Below are 20,174 nucleotides of genomic sequence, written 5' to 3'. Positions count from 1 at the left end.
TTATAAGTTTCCAGTGAAATCCTTCATCTTGAAAATGAATAGAAAACTCTGAAATCCTAGTTTTAGTTGCTTAAAGAAACATATTTATAGTGGTAATTTGTTGGAATGTGACAAAGAAAAATCTTAATTGGAAGGATGATCAGATATGCATGTTATGTTATTAAATACATTATAGAGTCGGTTTAGGAGTAGGGACAATTCATCTGTTGTCTTGATCAATGATTCTATCTACACCAGTTCTCTAGTTATTTCCTCAAAGACTGTAGGGTAAGGTTTTGATGTAGAACCCCAGAAAGAAACATTCTGGAGTCATGTGGTTTATATAATGTTCACTGTGCTGCTTTGTGCTTAACTGGTGTCTGAAATTGGCTGGAGTTAGTTCTTATATTTCCTAAATTGTCCTTGCAGGGTGATTAGCTAAATATATCACGTGGTTGTATGCTGTATCGGTCAGTTAATCAGCAGATGCCCTGCTGTCAAGCCATTCTTAATTGAGGATAAGAACTGAGTTGGTCTCTTGTTACTGGGCGGTTACAAAACACCTGAGTTTATCTTCTAATGGCCATGGACCACTGATTCAATTGCGGTGCTGAGGAGAGTTGCATTACATACCCTGTCCTCCTTACTATTTACTAGTGAGGTAATAGCAGCTGCAATCACTATATGGTGGTCTTTACTGTTGTTTATATAAAGCCAAAAAGATTATTTGCATATAAACACAAGTAGGAAGGTAAGGGGCCGACTTTATTGGTATCCCATGGTGTAACTGGAACGGAAAATCCATAAATCTGAATAGTCCTGAACTCACAAAACAGAGCAATGGATATTATTTGGGATTGCGATGAGGTATATGTACTCCGGCAAGGGGAGGAAGGAATCACTGATCTTCCTTGTGGAGGAAAAATATCTTCCCTTTCCTGTGTGAGAGAAGGAGCTGACATTCCTGGAGAGATGGGCAAACAGCTGGGCCTTATTAGGGAGACAAACCTTTAAATGTATTCAGGTTGCAGATGAGTCCTTTGGTTCCAGAAAAGTACACACTCTGCCCACTCCCTGGGCTGAGAAGACCTCTGTCCACAGCACAAAAGGTGAGACACTGTGTACTTGGTGTGCTTTAGACTCGAAGGCCTGTTGATGTATTAGCCCTTAGAAAAGACTGATGAGTGTGTGTTTGTGAATTAATACCACTGAAGGGTGTTGACATATCCTTGTTTTGCATACACAGATGTCACAGTCAGTTTTACTGGTGTTTGTAAACTCTGAAGACTGAGCAGGTGATGGTTTCAGCAGGCTATGTCTATGAACCTTTGGGATCAGCCTCCATTAAATTTGTTAGATGTTGTCACTCTCTCTTCTTTTCGTGGGTGGGAAGATATCTGGAAAATAGTTTTTTGAGGTCAGACCCAGCCTCCTGGTAGGATTTGCCAATGACGTCTCCTTCCATGTGTGATAGGTTCGGAATAGCTCTGAAGGAGGTTCACCAAAAAAACCCAACTGTTGTTTTTCCATGTTCAATATCCACTGCAGTCTCTGTGAACCCAAACGTCTGCTGAACCTTGACAGACCTTGTGTGGTGGCTACAGCAATGAATAACCGGATGAGTTTTACAGTTTACAATGTAAATAGTGCTGTCAAGATTGCACTGGCCATGGGGTGCAGGGCAAAAGGGTAGGGATGGTTCCTCTACTCCAGGAGTAGGCAACCTATGCCACGGGTGCCGAAGGTAGCATGTGAGCTGGTTTTCAGTGGCACTCACACTGCCCAGGGCCTGGCCACTAGTCCAGGGGGCTCTGCATTTTAATTTAATTTTAAATGAAGCTTCTTAAACATTTTAAAAACCTTATTTACTTTACATACAACAATAGTTTAGTTATATATTATAGCCTTATAGAGAGAGATCTTCTAAAAATGTTAAACTGTATGACTGGCACGCGAAACCTTAAATGAGAGTGAATAAATGAAGCCTCGGCACAGCACTTCTGAAAGGCTGCCGACCTCTGCTCTACTCCCAAATATTCCCCACCCTGTTTGGCATCTTTAGTCCTGGGGTTATCTGCCCTGCAGTGTAAACAGCTCAGGGAGGGGCCGCCTCTCGTTATAAGTCACTAAAACACCAGGCAGTGCAGGGAGCAGCTGTCTATGGAGTTACTGCACCGTGCTCTGGGGGCGGCCGCCCAGCGCTCACAGGCCGGCGCTAGGGCCCTGGCCGGAGGCGAGGCGAGGGCGGGCAGGCGCTTGGCTCGGCCTGCGATTGGACCTCTCTTGGGGAGGGGGCGGGGATGCTGCGTGAATCAGCCTCTCTGCGCCCGGCGGGTAGCGCCTGGCAAAGGGGTAGGGGCGCCGTGTCCCCGCTGATTGGCTGGCTGGGATCGGGGCGTTGATTGGCTGGGTGAGTCCGTGTGCTTGGCCGCATCGGGCGCGGCGCGCGCCGGCTCAGTAGGTTCTGGCACCGGCTGCGCGGAGGGGCCCCGCCGTGGTGTCCTCGCGCTCCCCCCATCCCTGCGGCTCGCTCCAGGTGGCTGCGGCTCGCGGCATGAGCTGGGGAGATGGGGCCGGCGCTAGGGCTCCCCTCTGCCTGCTGCTGCTGCTGCTCCTCGCCCGCGACGGCAGCTGCCTGCCGGGCCCCCCGGCGCGCCAGCAGGGCGGGGGCAGCGCCTCCCCCAGACCCCCGGGGCCGCCCGTCGTGCTGAGTAAGGGCGGGGGCTGGAGGCTGGGTACTGGGGGCTTAGGGCGAAGCCCGGGGGCGGGGAAGGTTGGGGGCCGGGGACTGGGTACGGGGGCTGGGGGGGGCACTCGGTACAGGGGGCTGAGGAGGAAGGCTGGGGGGGAAGGTTGTGGGCCGGGGGCTGGTGGGGCAGTGGGGGGGAGGAAGGTTGGGGGCCGGGGACTGGGTACAGGGGCTGGGGGGGCACTCGGTACAGGAGGCTGGGGGGGGGAAGGCTGGGGGCTGGTGGGGCAGGGGGTGGGGAAGGTGGGGGGCCGGGGACTGGGTACAGGAGGCTGGGGGGGCACTCGGTACAGGAGGCTGGGGTGGGGGGGGAAGGCTGGGGGTTGGTGGGGCAGGGGGTGGGGAAGGTGGGGGGCCGGGGACTGGGTACAGGAGGCTGGGGGGGTGCAGCAGACGAGGCCTGGGGATGGAGGGGGGGTGGAAGGTTGTGTGGGGTTGTCAGGCTAGTTCAGACGGTCCAGGCTTAATTCATGGTTTATTGGTGAATCCCCGTTGTGTCTTGTCCTTTACTTCTTTGGTCAGGCAGCCAGTGCTGCTTGTAGGATGGGTCTGCATTGTAAGTCACCTGTATTAAGTGTAAACACTTGGTTTGCAGGGCTGCTCTGAGTTAGGCCTTGTGTAGAGCAGGGCTTAAGGGGTAATGTTCCTAAATGTAAACAAACACACTTTAAAAGTACCTCAGACAAGGCACACTGCCTTGGGGCAGCGTAGGCTTTAAACGTTACTAGTTTAGCATGTATTAAAGGCAGTGTGCCTTGTCTATATTAGGCTTTTGAAACTTTTTTTTGGCTAATGCTTGTTAATATCACATCGTTAAATTCTGCCCTAGACCAGGCTTTACTGTGCTTAACTGAACATATTTAGATGCATATCTGCGGACTTGCAGTATAGTTGAATGATCTCAGAAGTGAAAACTACAGCTGTGGTGTGTAATTCACTATACATAGGACCAGACTGCATTGAAAATTTTTCCAGTTAAACTGCTGATGTTATACGTTCCTGGGTGGACACTCTAATTCTGGAGTAAGAGCATCCACATTGGGGAGTTACACCAGGGGAATAAGAGGGGCTTTTTTCAGTGTATTTTAAGCTGCTTCTGAAGCGGCATAAAGTAAACTGGCAAAAAGCAGTTTCATAGCAGAAAAGAGTGTCTGCACAGGGAGTTAGTGCTATAACTAGCAGTTTAAATTTGCACCTAATTTTATATCTGACCTGCCCCACTTCTTGTTTACAGTGTTGTGAACATGCCAAAATTGGGGTGTCCTTTTGTGTGTTTCCTAATATGTAGTGATATTTTCTAGGCTTAATGATTCTTCTTAAGTAGCAGAGAATTAAATAGGAGACAGTGATTCTGGCCATCTGAAAAAGCTAGGGCACATTTTCCCTCTCCTTCATTTTTCTCCTCCCTTTATGCATTTCAAAACAGTGGCTGAAAATTTTACCAGACCTACTAACCAAAAGGTTAAACCACTAGTCAAGAGCCAAAGCAGAGGATGCATGGGGTGACTCATTCAGTTCACACTTAGACTGTCTTCTCAATCATATGGGTTGGAAATTTTTCTTAAAATGTAAATGTATATGCTTCTGAAGTTGATTTTTAAACCCCTCCGTTTACCAGAGCAGGCTTCCCAATTGTCAGTGGCATGTGGGCCATTAGATTTTTTCAAACCCTAAATCAGTTTAAGTCATGTTAACAAGGGAAAACTCCCTTTCCCCAAATTTTTATTCAAGTTGAAACTTGTTCTTGAGAGAAGGGAATTATAAATCAAAAAGAGGATGGTGGAGGGATTTGGTTTCACAGTTGTTAGAAAGTAACATTAAGAATTCTACTTCATCACACAACCCAGAAAATTCATGGCTGTTTGTTGCAGCAGCAAATAGGTTACAATCCTTGCATCTGTGTTAATAAGCAATAAAAACCTCGAGGCAGAATTTCTTGGGTAAATATTAGATGTCAGTTTAAAAAAAAATGCAACAAGTCTAATTGTTTGAATATTGTTTCGCTGCATTTAAAACAGTTGTCAGGCATGTTTGCTCCTGAAATTTCCCAGTGCATATGCACATATTGGTGTCTATTGGAATAGAAATTGTAAAACATACCTTGTGTATTAAATAGAGATGTATTTGTTCTTGATTCTGATGCATGCACCTACAAGCAGTACATTCTGCTTTTTCAGTATGCAAATGATGCTGATGCTTTTAACAAATTATTTCCAGAGAAAAAAGCTGGGAAGAGTTTTTATTGGCTTGCCATAGATGTCAAGGTCTATTTTGATTTACACAGATTAGTTGATATGTTAAAATGCTGCTGGTCAGAATTATTAATATTCCTTCGCTGCACACATTCTGGAAAAATGTATGTTGCACATTAGTTTAGATAGTAACTTATCTGCTCAATGGATTGTGTTGCTATGAAGATACCGTTACAGCTTTTAAGTAGATGTCTGGACTACTTGGCTAGGATGGTATAAATGGGTGGTGGTGGGAAAAGTTTAGCACCCCAGTTTGCTGTAACTTGCTAAACTCATGAAATAAGTGCAAGCAAAACAATTTGCTGTGAGCCATCTTCGTGAAGATTAGGAAGAAGCTTTTTTCCTCATCTACCACAATTCTTCCTTGTTCTTTTTATAACACTGAATCTTGGCAATAAGCTTTGTTACTTACATTCCAATGCAAGCTTCTCCATGGTAAAGCTGACAGCGTAATAACCACTGATCCAAATCAGACTCCAGCCACATAAGAAGTAAATGAGATTGGGTAACAATCATGTGATAAACAGATGTTGTCCATGGGACTGTAATGTTGTTACTTATGAAACAGTTATGGGTATACAAATTCCTCAAGCACATGGTAAAGGAATATTCCTTAATTTATAAGATCTTATTTCTTTTGTGAGAAGATTATAGCAGAGATTCAGTTGCTGAATGTGATTTGGCAGGTGGGAGAGAAGAGATTTAAAAAAAAAAAGTTAAAGCTCTTCTCTACATAATCAGAATGAGTTGTCAGCCAGCATTTGTAAAATTAATAACTTGTCTTGACTATGTCTCTGTTCTAATCTGTTCCTTCACTCTTTCTCCAGCAAGCTTCTCACCCCATTTGCCACATGCCTTGGTACAATCCTCAGGAAATAGAAGTAACCTCCTTCTAACCTCCCCCCATTAAAACAAAATGGCTAAAATTCCACCTGTTTTATGATGATATGCAATTGTTTTTTGTTGTCTATATATCATAGAATTATAGAACTGGAAGGGACCTTGAGAGTTCATCTAGTCCAGACCCCTGCATTCAAGGCAAGGACTAACTATTATCTAGACCATCCCTGACAGGTGTTTATCCAAGCTGCTCTTAAAAATCCCCAGTGATCGAGATTCCACCACCTTCCTAGGCAATTTATTCCAATACTTAACCACTCTGACAGTTAAGAAGTTTTTCCTAATATCCAACCTAAACCACCCTTGCTGCAATTTAATCCCATTGCTTTTTATCCTATCCTCAAAGTTTAAGAACAACAATTTTTCTCCCTCCTCCTTGTAACAACCTTTTATGTACTTGAAAGCTGTTATCATGTCCCCTCTCAGTCTTCTCTTCTCCAGACTAAACAAACCCAATTTTTTCAATCTTCCCTCAAAGGTCATGTTTTCTAGACTTTAATCATTTTTGTTGCTCTTCTCTGGACTTTATAAGTGTACTGTCTATGCCATATGTGAAAGGGTACGAGGTTTTTCAGGGTTGGGACCTATTTTGCATAGCTCACTCTGGTAAAATACTATGCATTATTTTCGGAGCATCAAAAATGCTATGTGCTTTGGAAAAACACCTGTCCAAAAGAGCTTAGTCTAAATTCAACATGATGTAGCAAGTGAAGGTTATAAACAAAGGACAAGGAGGGTGACTATAGAATCCTAGAAATATAGGATTGGAAGGGACCTCAATAGGTCATTTAGGCCAGTCTCTGATACTGAGGCAGGACTAAGTGTTATCTAGACCAGTGGCTCTCAGCCATTCCAGATTGTATCCCTTTCGGGAGACTGATTTATCTTGCATACCCCAAGTTTCACCTTGCTTACAAAATCAGACAAATGCAAAAGTGCCACAGCACACTATTACTGAGAAATTGCTTACTTTCTCATTTTGCTTCTATGAAATTTTAGTTTGCATTGACTTCACTAGTGCTTTTTATGTCGCTTGTTGTAAAACTGGCAAATATCTAGATAAGTTGATGTACCCCTTGGAAGACCTCTGTGTACCTCCAGTGGTATGCGTACCCCTGGTTGAGAACCATTGATCTAGACCATCCATGACAAGTATTTGTAGGCTTTTAAGAACAGATTAGAAAATGATGGAGATTCCACAGCCTCCCTAGATAATTGGTTCCAGTGCTTAACTATCCTAACAGGAAGTCTTTCTAATGTTTAACTTAAATCTCTCTTGTTGCAATTTAAGACCATTGCTTCTTGTCCTGTCCTCAGTGGTTATGGAGAACAGTTTACCACCCTTCTCTTTGCAACAACCTTTTATGTACTTGAAGAATGTTATGTCCTCGCTCACTTGTCTGTTCTCAAGACTAAGCAAGCTTTTTTTTTTTTCCGGTCTTTCCTCATAGGTCATGTTTTCTAGAACTTTGACCATACTTGTTGGCTTTCCTCTGGACTTTCTCCATCTTTCCTGAAGTCTGATGCCCAGAACTGGACACAGTACTCCAGTTGAGGCCTTATCAGTGCTTAGTAGAGTGGAATAATTACTACTTGTCTTGTTTACAACACGCCTGCTAATACATCTAAGAATGATGTTCACTTTTTTGGCAACAGTATTGCATTGTTGGTTAATATTTAGCTTGTGATCCACCATACCCCCAGATCCTTTTCTGCAGTACTCCTTCCTAGGCAGTTATTTGCACTTTGTATTTGTGCAATTGATTATTCTTTCTTAAGTGTAATACTTGCATTTGTCATTATTGAACTTATAAGTGTCCTCTGCCATTATCCAAATTATTTATGAAGATATTGAATAAAACTGAATGCAGGACTGATCCCTGTGGGACCCTACTTGATATGCCCTTCTAGCTTGATTGTGAACCGTTGATAACTATTTTGAGTACAGTTTTCCAGCCAGTTGTGCACCCACCTTATGGTACTTTTGTCTAGGCTATATTTCTTTAGTTTGTGAGATGGTCATGTGAGGCAGTATCAGAAGCCTTACTAATGTCAAGATATGCCACTTACTGCTTCACCCCCTCCTTAAGGCTTGTTACCCTGTCAAAGAAAGCTATTAGGTTGGTTTGATATGATTTGTTCTTGACAGATCTGAATTGATTGTTACTGCCTTATTTTCTTCTAGGTGCTTACAAACCGATTATTTGCTCCATTATCTTTCCGGGTACCAAAGCTAAGCTGCATGGTCTATATTTCCTTCAGTTGTCCTTATTCCCATGATAATTCACATGGTAATTCTGTAAAGGATGTATACATCTTGATTACCTTTCTTTTTATCCTCATTTTGCATAGGTGACATGGCAAAAAATGAGCTTTTAGAGGGGATTTCAGTGAAACAAAGGAGATGGCTATGAAGTAAGATTTGGTGAGGACATACCAAGAATCAGAGGCAACATGGAGGAAGTCATGGAAATGTTTGAGGGAGGTGGTGAAAAGTGGAATTAAAATTGGAATCGGAGTGTAGTAGGCAAAAAGGAATCGAAAAGGAAACTAACTCGAGGTATAGGCTGGGGCTGTGTAATGAAGGGCTACATAGATGTGTGATGGCTTTGTATTCCAGTTCAGAGCAGGGCATATATTGATTGACTTGCTTTCCTTTATGCACTTGTTTTCACCATATATATTGTGGGAGATTTTTGTTACTCTTGTAGCTTTATGGTAAGTGTGGTCATGTAAATTCAACATTCATTAGTAACTTTGGGCCACTATGTTTTTGAATGCTATAACTCACAAAATTGTGCAAAATTATGGGTTTTAAACATTTTTATTTGTTTTTTGTTCAGTTGTGGGAAGTTATGGGGGAAATTATAAGGGGAGTATCTGAAAATAGTTATTTAATGACAGTAGAAGTTGGTTCAAAAGTTAGTTTTATAACTGTTAAAACACACATTGTCAACATCACATGTCAAAATATGCAGAGTAAATATCCTTAAATCAGAGTTCTCAAGAAGCATTTTTCTTTATCTGTAAATTTTTATTATCGATGAAAATATTTTTTGTGTGAATGATGAAATCAGCGTTTACTGACATTTATCAATAAAAATCTAACCCTTCTAAGCTGACTTGTGAACTGTGATACTTTGTACTGCCTTTGACATAATTTTGCCTTATTGTCATGGACCATGTTTAAAGGACACTGTCAATGTGAAAATTATTTTCTAAAAACTTTCTGTTCATGATTGCTACAAGTAACACTGAAGAGTACTGTAACTGAAAGAAATTAAAGGGTGGGAAAAAAACTAATTTCAGTTTTACAGCACTTTGTGTATGGTTTCACTGTTTCCCTGCATAGCAAGGATCTTTTCATCAAAAGAGTAAACTAACATCAACAGGGGAGCAGAAAAAATTTCTACAGTTTTCAAAAAGGAATTGAAGAAACTTCAGAGCACACTGTTTAAATGGTACTCTATCAGAAATTGGCTTTTTTAAAAATTAGCCTAATTAAATAAGAGAATCAAACTGAAAGTATTCCTCTAAATTCTACTGTTTTACTAGCTTTACCATATCTGTTGTAGGCTACTGTGTCATACCTCTGAAATGGCCCTCCTTTTATGTGACAGTCACTCATTTTAGACCCAAAGTTACCGATGTTCCACACAAACCTTGTGTCTCCTCACTTTTATTGTTGAAAACTACTTGTATAAGAAATAAAGAATTGTGAAATTGTCGCTATAGAGTTGTTTACACTAAAGCAGGGTATATCACATCCTTTAAAGTTTCTTGCATGAATAATTGTCCCTGATTTTGGATCTTGACACATGAAGGGAGACTTACTGTGGTGTTTCCCTGTCTTCTTTCTGGTTTCTTCTCCTTGCTTTTTCTGTGATCCTTCACTGGGAAAAAAGGTTTGCTATCAGCACATGCTGACTAAGGGCAGCATATTACTATACTAGTGTAGAAAAAGCAAGTTGTGGTTTGAATGCAAGTTTGCTGGTTGAGAAACTCGATGGTATTAGACAAGGCCTGTAAGGGATAGTAAGTAGTATTTCAAATCATATTAGCTAACTCAGTCTTTGAAAGCACCTGTATTTTTTATTTAGACAGACACTTAGTTTTACAGACTATGCATAATCCTAGACAATAGTGCATTCTAGCCAAGTCATTTACTGGCCCTGCCTTAGTTTTCGTGTATGAAAATTGTAGCTTAACCCCCCCCCTCCAAAATACAAAAAGTTGTAAGGGGAGTTTTATTCACCTGGAATTACAAACAGGATCAAAATAAGTCCTATGTAATTTATTGCAACCTTATCTCCTCTACAATAAAACACACCTGTAGAACCAAGTCTGGATTCTTGGTGGTTCAACTCTAAAAACAGCTGTCTGCTGCTTGAACAACAAGCATTGTGTGACTTTTTGGTTGTTTTTTGCCCTGCTGCTCCTAATCATAAAACAAGCATTTTCTGTGATAAACTGGTTTGGGGTGTACAAAGTGGCTTTAATGAGCCCTCCTCCTTGGAGAACTGTGGGAAGTTACTCACATAGGTTCTTATGGAAAACCGAGTATAGTACAGTAAAGGAAAGACAGCTTCCTGGAATAACATTCATATAAAAGTCCCAACTTCTGATCTGCAAACTGATTTATGGATGTGACAATGCTTTGGATAACCACACTAACAGGCGTTGAGAAGAAATTGCTACTGTGGGCAAACTGGGCTGGTTGGCTTATGCCCCAAGCCATGTGCTTTTACATTTGTTACATTTTTATCTAATATAATTGGTTATCTCTTGCTACATAAATATCACTTTCTGTTCTTGTCTAATGAGAAGGTAGGTAAAGAGGAGCATCTGATTTTCTTTCTCTTTGATGTATTTTATATCTTTGCTTTGGCATCTCTCATTTTCTTGTCTCTAGTCCTAATCTTCTGTCTTTTCTCAGAGGGCAGTCAGAAAATTAGAGAAGCCTTTGAAATACACCTCTACCCTGATATAACATGAATTCGGATATAACGCGGTAAAGTAGTGCTCCGGCGGGGCTGCGCACTCTGGCAGATCAAAGCAAGTTCGATATAACGCGGTTTCACCTATAATGCAGTAAGATTTTTTTGGCTCCTGAGGACAGCGTTATATCTGGGTAGAGGTGTATCAGTCTTAAGATCCCATCTTAACTAGCACTTTCAAATTTCCTAAAACTTTACCTGTGCATTCTTTTGTTAATAAAGTATTTGTTTTGGACATGCAGACTTAAAAAATTAAGTTGTATATAACCTTTCCAGTGAAAAAGATTAGAAACCGCATTTGTAAATGCAAGAATTATAAGCTATGACAAAATAAAACCATTGGGTAAAAAATTTACCTTTTTATAGAAGTCTGTTTGGAGTCATTTTACTTTTCCCAGGTGGTCTGAAACCTAAAGGAAATGCTTCTGTCAACTACTATCAAATCTTCTTGTGAAAATGTCAAAACATTATTGGTTTTCTTCTGCGGAGCTTGTCATCGTATGGTTGATTCCTGCTGATTGCTTTCTACTTGATAGTCTCCCATCCAAAATGCAGCTAATGCTCTTGTAACCAAAATTTAAACCATTAATACTCTTCAGCTATGTTGGTAAAGGATTGTAAATCTGACTTTTTTTTTAATCCAAAAGTTTATCTAAATTAGCATTGCTGGCTTTGTGTACGTTCTAACTTCCCCATGAATCTTCTCACAAGATTTCTTTTGCAAATTGCAATCTGTATTTGTTTTAGTTGTGAGCATATAGTGATGAAACTGCTTCATTGCCAATATGGAGACCTTTTAGATTTCTCTCTAATTTGGAGAAAAGCCATCCCAAAATTGTCCTGGTTCTACCTCGTTACTAGTTTTCATATTTGCTAACTTGGCAGCTGTTCCCTGACGCACACATGTGTGCTTGTGTATGGGCTCCAGTCTTCAAACTGCAGTGGGTGGTGTCTCAAGGTTGTGGAAATTGTGCCTTCACTGTTAGCTGGAATGACTTAAAATGTTACCAGCCTTCGACTTTGCTAGTTCTCTACTTTATGCATCCATTCCCTAATTTAAAAGACTTAACAGTAGTCAGCAGGCAGTTTTTTCTTGTCTCCTACATTGTCAGACACTGTGGAACACAATGACGTTTCTGTTCAATAACATCAGTGGTGAATATTATAACCTAACCTAGTTAGGTTTTTGTAGTAAGGGTGTCTTCTCTTTCGTAGTCACAAGTGAAACTTCTGTACAACTTACATTAACACAATGAAGCTAGTAATTAAATGCCTAACTTGTTCCTTCATCCTCTGAATTGTGGCCCTTCTTAATCTGTGCAGAAGTGTGATTGTTTAGCCGCTCTTTAGAAACAATCATTCCCTAATATATCTCACCCTTATCCAGGCTTCCAAACAGTAGCTTTTGCTGAAAGAGCTTATTTTTAAAAAGAAGCCAAAGCTTTGAGTGAGAATAAGTGTCAATTACCTGTCTATTTTGTTTTGCACTGGTAAAGACCATATCATCTTGTCAGGCCTTTGGCAGGCCAGCCACTGAAACTGACCAGCCATGAGTAGCTAACCTAAGTATAGATATGTTTTTGTGCTTCTTTCTAGTTAAGAGCTTTGGTGCAGCAGCCAAAAAAGCACGAGATTGTGGAATAACATGTGGCCAGTTAGTTCTATAAGCAGAGACTTAAACAGCAGTTTATGGGGGTCTGAGTTTGAGCTTCAGTACTTTTTGAACGTTATCATTTTTCAAGAATGTGATGCAGTGCTACAACACCCTACTACTGATGATGGCTACACTTTCCACTATGTTAGTTTTTGAAATAACCTAAAATTCAACTTCATTTAGAGAGAGAGAGAGAGTGTGTGTGTGTCAGTGTCTCAGGTCTAATGAGAGATGGGGTAGTTGATAGAGAAATACAGAATAAAACATTTGAGACAACAGATCCAAATTCTTTCCCCCCCTCTCTCTACACCTTCTTTATAGAATAGGCTCGGGCAGTGGTTCTCAACCTATTAATGTGTTATGTGGACCTCAGGTTGAGAACCACAGCACCCTCCCCCACAGTCCGCTATGACAAGGAGCGGAGCCCTGTACATGGAGCTGGGAAGCTAGGACCCAGACCCTGACCCGGGCGGCCTAATGCCTGAGGGTGTTGCGGCACCCCTAGTTCCCAGTGTCCCACTGCCCAAGTGCCCCCTCCCCACAAACCTGCCCAGAGACTCACTCTCCTGCCCCCCCCCCCCGGCCCCGTGTCAGCAGCCCCCTGCTGGCAGGAGCCCTCCAGCAGGTTTCCAGATGCTGTCTCCCCCTCAGCCAGCCCCAGCCCCATTCAGATCAGAGCAGCAAGTTTGCGGGCCATGGGTTGAGAACTGCTGGGCTAGGGGAACAGACTTGCTCACTATCTTGCATACCCAACTGAAGTTCTTTATCACTGGTGACTTTGAGATACCTTTAGGAATCTATTTTAAACTATATATGTACCCCAAAGTTTCCACAGAAAAGAACTGGAGGGTGGTGAGGAGGAGGTGGCGAGAGTTTAAATTTCTCCACACCCTAGTATGAGATTGCTGGGATCAGCAGTTGATGGTGATTTGCTCTCAGTAGGCCAACTTAAAATAGGAGCTCTTTTTATCTGTCTCAACATGTATTCCTGGGTCATCAGTCTCTCTCAGCACTTTACAAGAAAGTAAAACAAGTGACTTGCACATGCAGAGTGCTGCTCCAGTCTAGCACTTTAGCAGAGTGAGCTTCTTAGAAGGTTCAATTAATGAAGGAAAAATAGAATAATGCTATAAACTAACATGCCCTAAGATTTAATACAAATAGCTGAACCATGGCTATTTCTGCTATTTCAAAGCCTCATTCCTTAAAATGTCCAACCCAAAGATGCAGAAGTCAAGAAATAGATATGCAGCTGTTTATTGACTAGAGACCGTGCCAGAACTTATATTTGCTCTTATAATTGAAGTTCCGGCTCTGCCTTGTTGCCTGGAAGCTATGTAACCTGTTCTATCTAATTTTTGCTGCTGTTTGTGGAAACTTATGTTCTGAGGCTGATTTCAGAAGCCTTCAGGCAAGTTATGCCAATTTATTGCAGCGAGCTGTGCATGACCTTGCTTTTATTACAAGTTTGTTTTAAACAGACTATATGACTGTCTTCACTTGGCTATACATGTTAGTCTACAGAAATGGGAAATCAATTATTTCCGAGTGTTTTCCAAAAGTAGGGAAAAGTATGTGTATACATGAAAAATCTTTTACTGTTTTATTATTTTAGAGGTGTGACTTCTTGGAAAGGAATATGTGGGGAGAGTACTGTGTAAAAATTATGTGGGTTGGTGTACCACCTGTTTTCCTTTCGAGGAAACTTGGCAGCACACAGTTACTATTTTTTGGATAATAGGACACTATAAATAGTAAAATCTTATGTTTTGATTGATTAGATTAGTTTTGAGGGGTGAAAAAATCAAACTGTAAACTCTGCAGTCCTGCATTTAAAAGTCTCAAGATCCAGGTGTACATATTGGAAAGTGTACAGCTGCACACATGCTAAATGGACTGCTACACCACTAGCTGGTAATCTGCAAAACCCACTTACACTTGGAAGCTCAGTTCCAGTCACAGTAAATGCACATGCATTTTTACTTGTGGGCCTGCGCTTTCTCATGTTTTGTAAAAGTGTCCCTAATTGTTTTAACTTCATTTGCATGATGGTAGAAGGGGGAATAGAAAGTGGATTGGGAAGAGTGTAGAAGGGAAATTTCAGAATGTTCATTTTTTGAGTCAAAAAGTTTCATAACTGTTCAGCAAACCCACTACTGCTTTTGGAGTTGGAATATTGTTATTTGGTTGACTTTGCCACAACTTTCTCTTTGCAAGTCTTTTTAAAATTGTTATATAGGTGGAAGTTAATCCGTACTGGTTCTTGATTTGTCTGTCGTAATCTGTTCCAAACCAAATTCTGATTAGTTTTTTTCTTTCACCTGAAGTGCTTGAGACAGCCATATGGCCAGTCAGAATTAGAACAGCAGTGAATCTGACAAGTGTAGTAAAATGGAATGAATTAAGTCTAGTAGGAACTTGCATTGTTGCAGCACATGGCCTGTTATGTCTCCAACAAAAAAAGGCAAATTCAGTAAATTTAAAATAGCGCTGGGTAGTTATATTCGTTGGCTTGGGTTCTCCAAGAGAGCAAATAATCTCTCTTGCAGAGTAAGACACATTGGAAAGTAGTAATGTAATGCTGCCTGAGCTGAGTCTGTCAAGCTTTTTTTAGTTGCTCAATATCTTGCTTGGTTTTAGTCATTTTTGTGCAAGTCTTGGTACTAATGGTTGACAAATGCCAAGGCTGACAGTTTTCTGTATTGGAGAGAATAATACATTGCAAAAAAGGTAAAAATAGCATACCATCTGCATGCTGACTAGGGATAGATACTATAACATTAGTGTCAAGACCATAATGTCATTTCTAAAACCTGGATGCAAAGGACAAGGGATATATGTGCAGATTAGTAAACTATAACCCGACTAAATGAAATGAGGCTGTTATGCCAGCAGATACAAAGTACTGAAAATAAAGCTCTAATAATGAAGTGAAAGAAATACGATCCAAATTCATTTTTCTGTGGGTAGTGGTGAAAATGTTAAATAAGAAATTGTCACCAGTTAGTGTTGCAATATTCTGAAGGAAAAATTTCTGTCTTCCAAAAGCTGTTGGATTACTCTCTACGGGACACAGAGGTTTTTTGATAAGGCTTTGATACAATCTGCTTGTGATGCTCCTGTTTTAAGATAACATCTTCCCCCCCCCCCCCAAATTCTAATAGGTAGGTGAGGCATGTTTTGCCTTTACAAAAGCCTCAACTTTTTGTGTTCATCTATGTGTGTGCGAATTCTGTTCTTTCCTATAGTTTCAACCAATTTGCCTGGTACTGAAGTTAGGCTTACTGGCCTGTAATTCCAAGGATTGCCTCTGGAGCCTTTTTAAAAAATCACTCACATTAGCGATCCTTCAGTCATCTGGTACAGCGGCTTGTTTAAGTGATAGGTTACACACCACAGTTAGTAGTTCTGCAATTTCATATTTGAGTTCCTTCAGAACTCTAGGGTGAATACCATCTGGTCCTGGTGACTTCTTACTGTTTAATTTATCAATTTATTCAAAAACCTCTACTGACACCTCAGTCTAGGACAGTTCTTCAGATTTGTCACTTAAGAAAAAGGCTCAGGTTTGGGAATCTCCCTCACATCCTCTGCAGTCAAAATCAATGCAAAGAATTCATGTAGCTTCTCCGCACCAGCCCTGTCTTCCTATAATAACGCCTTTCGTCCATTTACAAAATCTAGCAAGTATCTTTGCTGATGCAGTAATATAACTGCAGTCATACAGTGGTAGAGTAGCATGGAAAACAAGCATATACAATCACTAATTCAGTAACAGGTTTTTACTTGTAGTCTGATAGTATATTTCTGCTTTTTATGTGTTTCTTGCAGTCCCAGGGGATTTGGGTAACCAGTTGGAAGCCAAATTGGACAAACCCACAGTGGTGCACTACCTTTGCTCCAAGAAGACAGACAGTTACTTTACGCTCTGGCTGAACTTAGAATTGCTTCTGCCTGTCATCATTGACTGCTGGATAGACAATATCAGGTAGGACCACAGCCCTGTCAGGAGAAATATGGAGTTCTTCAGATTTTTCCTGCACCCTTCCCATCAGGCTCAAACACCTTACATAAATATATGCAATCTATAAATCTTTCTTCCAATTCAGGAGTAGCAAGAAGATTTTTCACTAGCTGTTTGGGTGGCATGTAGGGGGAGGGGAAGCCTTAGGTAGGATAATGGGATAAAACTGAGGCATCTTCAGGTTGCATATCAAGAAAAGTCTCCTTTAAGTGCCTTTGTTCTAAAAAACGGCATAACTCTACTGTCCCATAGGCTCTAAGCAATTCAACATTAATTTGCAATGAAGGTTCTTGAAAAAGAAACCTACAACTAGCAATTAAAATACCAAATCTGCTTCATTAGAATAGTTTTAAATATCTGTATATGGCATTGGTGTCTTCCCTCATTAAACTTCTAACTGCTACTAGGTGTACAAAACTATATAGCAAATCAAAATCCCCAGCTAGCAGGTGTTAACTTCTTGTATAGTGCAGTACTATAAAAATACTACACTAGCACATTTCTAGCTGTTGTCTATGTACCGGACTTGAAAGGTTCTGGACTCGGCAAAAATCCATAACATGGTTCCCTAGGTTGGTAGATGGATTGCCCAAGTCGGGGATGGCATTTTAACATTGTTACAAGCCCACATTTTAGCCAGTTGACTTTAAAAAATGTTCCTCCGCTAATGAAATGAATCTGATATTTTAAATGCAACTTTAAAGCACCTCAGCATAATTTTTCTCAATCCTCTTCTCTGCCTCAGGCAGAAGCCTCTGTAAACAAGGCATCTTACACCATGTCCTGAATGTCTCAATTGTGTCTAAGGGAAGCAACTTCTAGAGCTGAAGGGTTTTCAGGGCGTGTCTGGTCTCCAGGTCCAAATGCTCAAATCTAGGAAATCTTAGAGCACCTCTAGTTGTCTTGGCAGCATGTAGGGAAAGGCCAGTCAAGACCCAAACCATATAGGAATTTCTGGATTGATGTCAGCACCTTCTATTGCATGTGGAAACTGATAGACAGGAAGCTATTTATTCTCTGTGGCTAATGCTGGGGAGGGCGGGGCAAGTGGGGCAATTTGCCCCGGGCCCTGCAGGGGCCCCCATGAGAGTTTTTGGGGGGTCTTCGGCGGCAGGTCCTTCAGTGCTGCTGAACACACCTGGATCGAGTGAAGGACCTGCTGCCAAAGACCCGGAACTACTTCTGCTCCAGATCTTCTATGTCAATTCAGCAGTGAGGGCTCCTTCGGCTCCAGGTCTTCAGCAGCAGTTCGGCGGTGGGTCCTTCACTCGCTCCGGGACCCGCCACCGAAGACCCCAGGCCCCCCTGAATCCTCTTGGCGGCCCTGGCTAATGCTACCAAGTAGGTAGGCATTTACATTCACTTGATAGTCCTAGGTAGAGTGCACTGCAGTACTCCAGTATGGAAGTCATAAAGGCTAAGATCTACCCTGGGGAAATTGACCAGATGAAAGACATTTTTGGTCGTAGTCACTTGAAGCCCCTAAATGAGGACATGTCAGAACAGGTAGGGACTAGCCTGCCTTAGCCGGGCAGCACCACAGACAGGACTTTCAATGGCCCGGTGGCGGTACTGACCAGAGCCGCCGCGACCCAGTGCCTGACATTCCACAACCCAATACTCAGTCACGACCTGCAGTTTAAAAACCACTGCTCTAACCAAGTTTGGTGCTTTTAATCTAGACTAGCTGACCTGACTTGAGGTATAGGCTAGAGCTCTGTCTGGTAACCTACCCATCTTGCAGGATGCAGACTAAAATCACTCGAGAGCTGATAGTCCCTGACTTTCTTGAGTGTCCCTGCGTAGGCATGTCCTTAGAGATGGCTTTTTTAATGCTGTTGCCTATAAGGCACCCCATGCTGCAAATAAGTATTTTGAAGCAGATCTTATTACAACTTGGGTAAAGTCCAGTTCTATTTTGTAATGTAAACAGGGCACCTGACTATGTTAGTGGCTTCCTTGGTCTAAGACTTTAAACTGGTTCTCCAACACATTTAATGACTCATCTGCACTTCACATATACTATGTCAAATGACAAATATTATAACCCGGTCACCCAACAAGTTTATAGTTGCAGTGTAAGTATACTCTTAAGTGGCTTATTGGTAGCTCTTTCATTGCTATTTGATGAATGACCAGAGAGAAATCTAGCAAGTCGAAGAGCCTAATAGAGAAGCACGGGTACTCACAACACTTCCCTTTTCCTGGGGCCCTGGGCCAACAGAATCTAACTGAAATCTAGGTTTGCATTACCTACAAGAGATCTGTTTTACAGTTAATTGTTTTGAGCATTTGTTCTCTGACAGATTACTCAAAATAGCTTAATTATTTCACTTATTGTAGAGACAAACAAATGTTTAGCTTGCAGACTTGAAGTACCAGTAAAACAGTTAGACTGGTTGTTGTGGGGGTAAAAAATCTGCATTCCAGACACTTCAGACCCTCTTGAGATACATGGAATCTGAACAGGAGCTACAAAATACTTAATGTCTGTCTGTCCTTGTAATCTTTCTTTCCCAAGAGGCCTTTGCTTTACTGCTGGTTATGGCTTTTGAAATATTCCTTCCAGCTGGACAGCTGTTCCTAGTTAGACCTGATTAGCTTACTTCTATTTAGGGGACCTATACTGAAGTCTCCTTTTAGTGCTCTGTTCTCCCCTGTTGCATTACTTTACTTATATTCATAACGAGTTTCTCTAGCTTCTTGCCAGACGCAGAGTGATGCATCCCCGACCATACAAGGCATTTCATACTGTCTCCCTGGGACTGACGTTTGCGCCCTTTACCATACACCCAGTTTCTACAGACTGAAGATAGAGCTCTATGCTCTTCTGTTCAGAAACTAAGTAGAAGAGTACAAAAAACTTTGTTTGCACTGTGTGTAACCACTTGTGTATTGAAGTACCCTTGTAGTAGTGCCTGGGCTTTGTGCTGTTCCATGTAGGTAGTAGCTCTTAATCCTTAATCCTTTTTATTGTATTCAGCAAACATAAGTCCCCTCTTAGTTGAGAGCTGCTAAGTTGGTGTTCTTCGGTGCAAGGCCCACAAAGCCAGTGGTGGCTCCCATCGACCCTAAGTGCGGCTCCCTAAATTGCCTCTAAGCTGCATGGCAGGCTGTAAATAGCCGCGCAGCAGCTCTAAAGGGCCATGCAGCAGGGACCTGGAGAGTAGAGAGGTAAGGGGTGGGCGGGAACTGGGGAGGGGAGCAAGTTGGGGCTTGCAGGGCTGCTGTGGGCCTCTCCCTCGGCCCCGGAGCTCCTGTGCTGCCTGCTGGCAGGGAGAGAGCTGTGGGGAGTCCTCTGACCCCAGCTCCGGGGCAGCCTGCCTGCACCCCAAACTCCTCATCCCTGGCCACACCCCTGGCCAGAGCCCTCCCCTCTTCCCCTGGCATCCCAACCCTCTTCCCCAGCCAAAGCCGCCCCCCCATCCCAACCTTCTGCCTCAGCCCTGAACCCCCTCCTGAACTCTAAATCCCTCATCCCTGGACCCACCCCAGAGCCTGCACCCGCTGCCCCAGCCAGAGCCTCCCCCCCCCCCATCCCAACCATCTGCCCCAGCCCTAAACCCCTCATCCCTGGCCTCACCCCGCATCCCTCACCCCTTCATTCCAACCCTTTGCC

General features: G+C 42.3%; 1 protein-coding gene across 1 annotated transcript in view; it reads left to right on the top strand.

Moving 5' to 3' along the window:
* The first annotated feature begins 2,449 nt into the window (after positions 1-2,449).
* Positions 2,450-20,174, top strand: part of PLA2G15 (phospholipase A2 group XV) — a 30,529-nt gene continuing 12,804 nt past the window's right edge. The window contains exons 1-2 of the mRNA XM_044987097.1: positions 2,450-2,690; positions 16,363-16,519. Coding sequence (XP_044843032.1) covers positions 2,534-2,690; positions 16,363-16,519 — 314 coding nt within the window. The 5' untranslated portion in view covers positions 2,450-2,533. The remainder of the gene's footprint in view (positions 2,691-16,362; positions 16,520-20,174) is intronic.

The sequence above is a fragment of the Mauremys mutica genome, chromosome 14 (genome assembly GCF_020497125.1).
Source record: "Mauremys mutica isolate MM-2020 ecotype Southern chromosome 14, ASM2049712v1, whole genome shotgun sequence".
Taxonomy (NCBI): domain Eukaryota; kingdom Metazoa; phylum Chordata; order Testudines; family Geoemydidae; genus Mauremys; species Mauremys mutica.
Note: the sequence above shows the minus strand (reverse complement) of the source record. Positions and strands in the feature narration are given on the sequence as shown.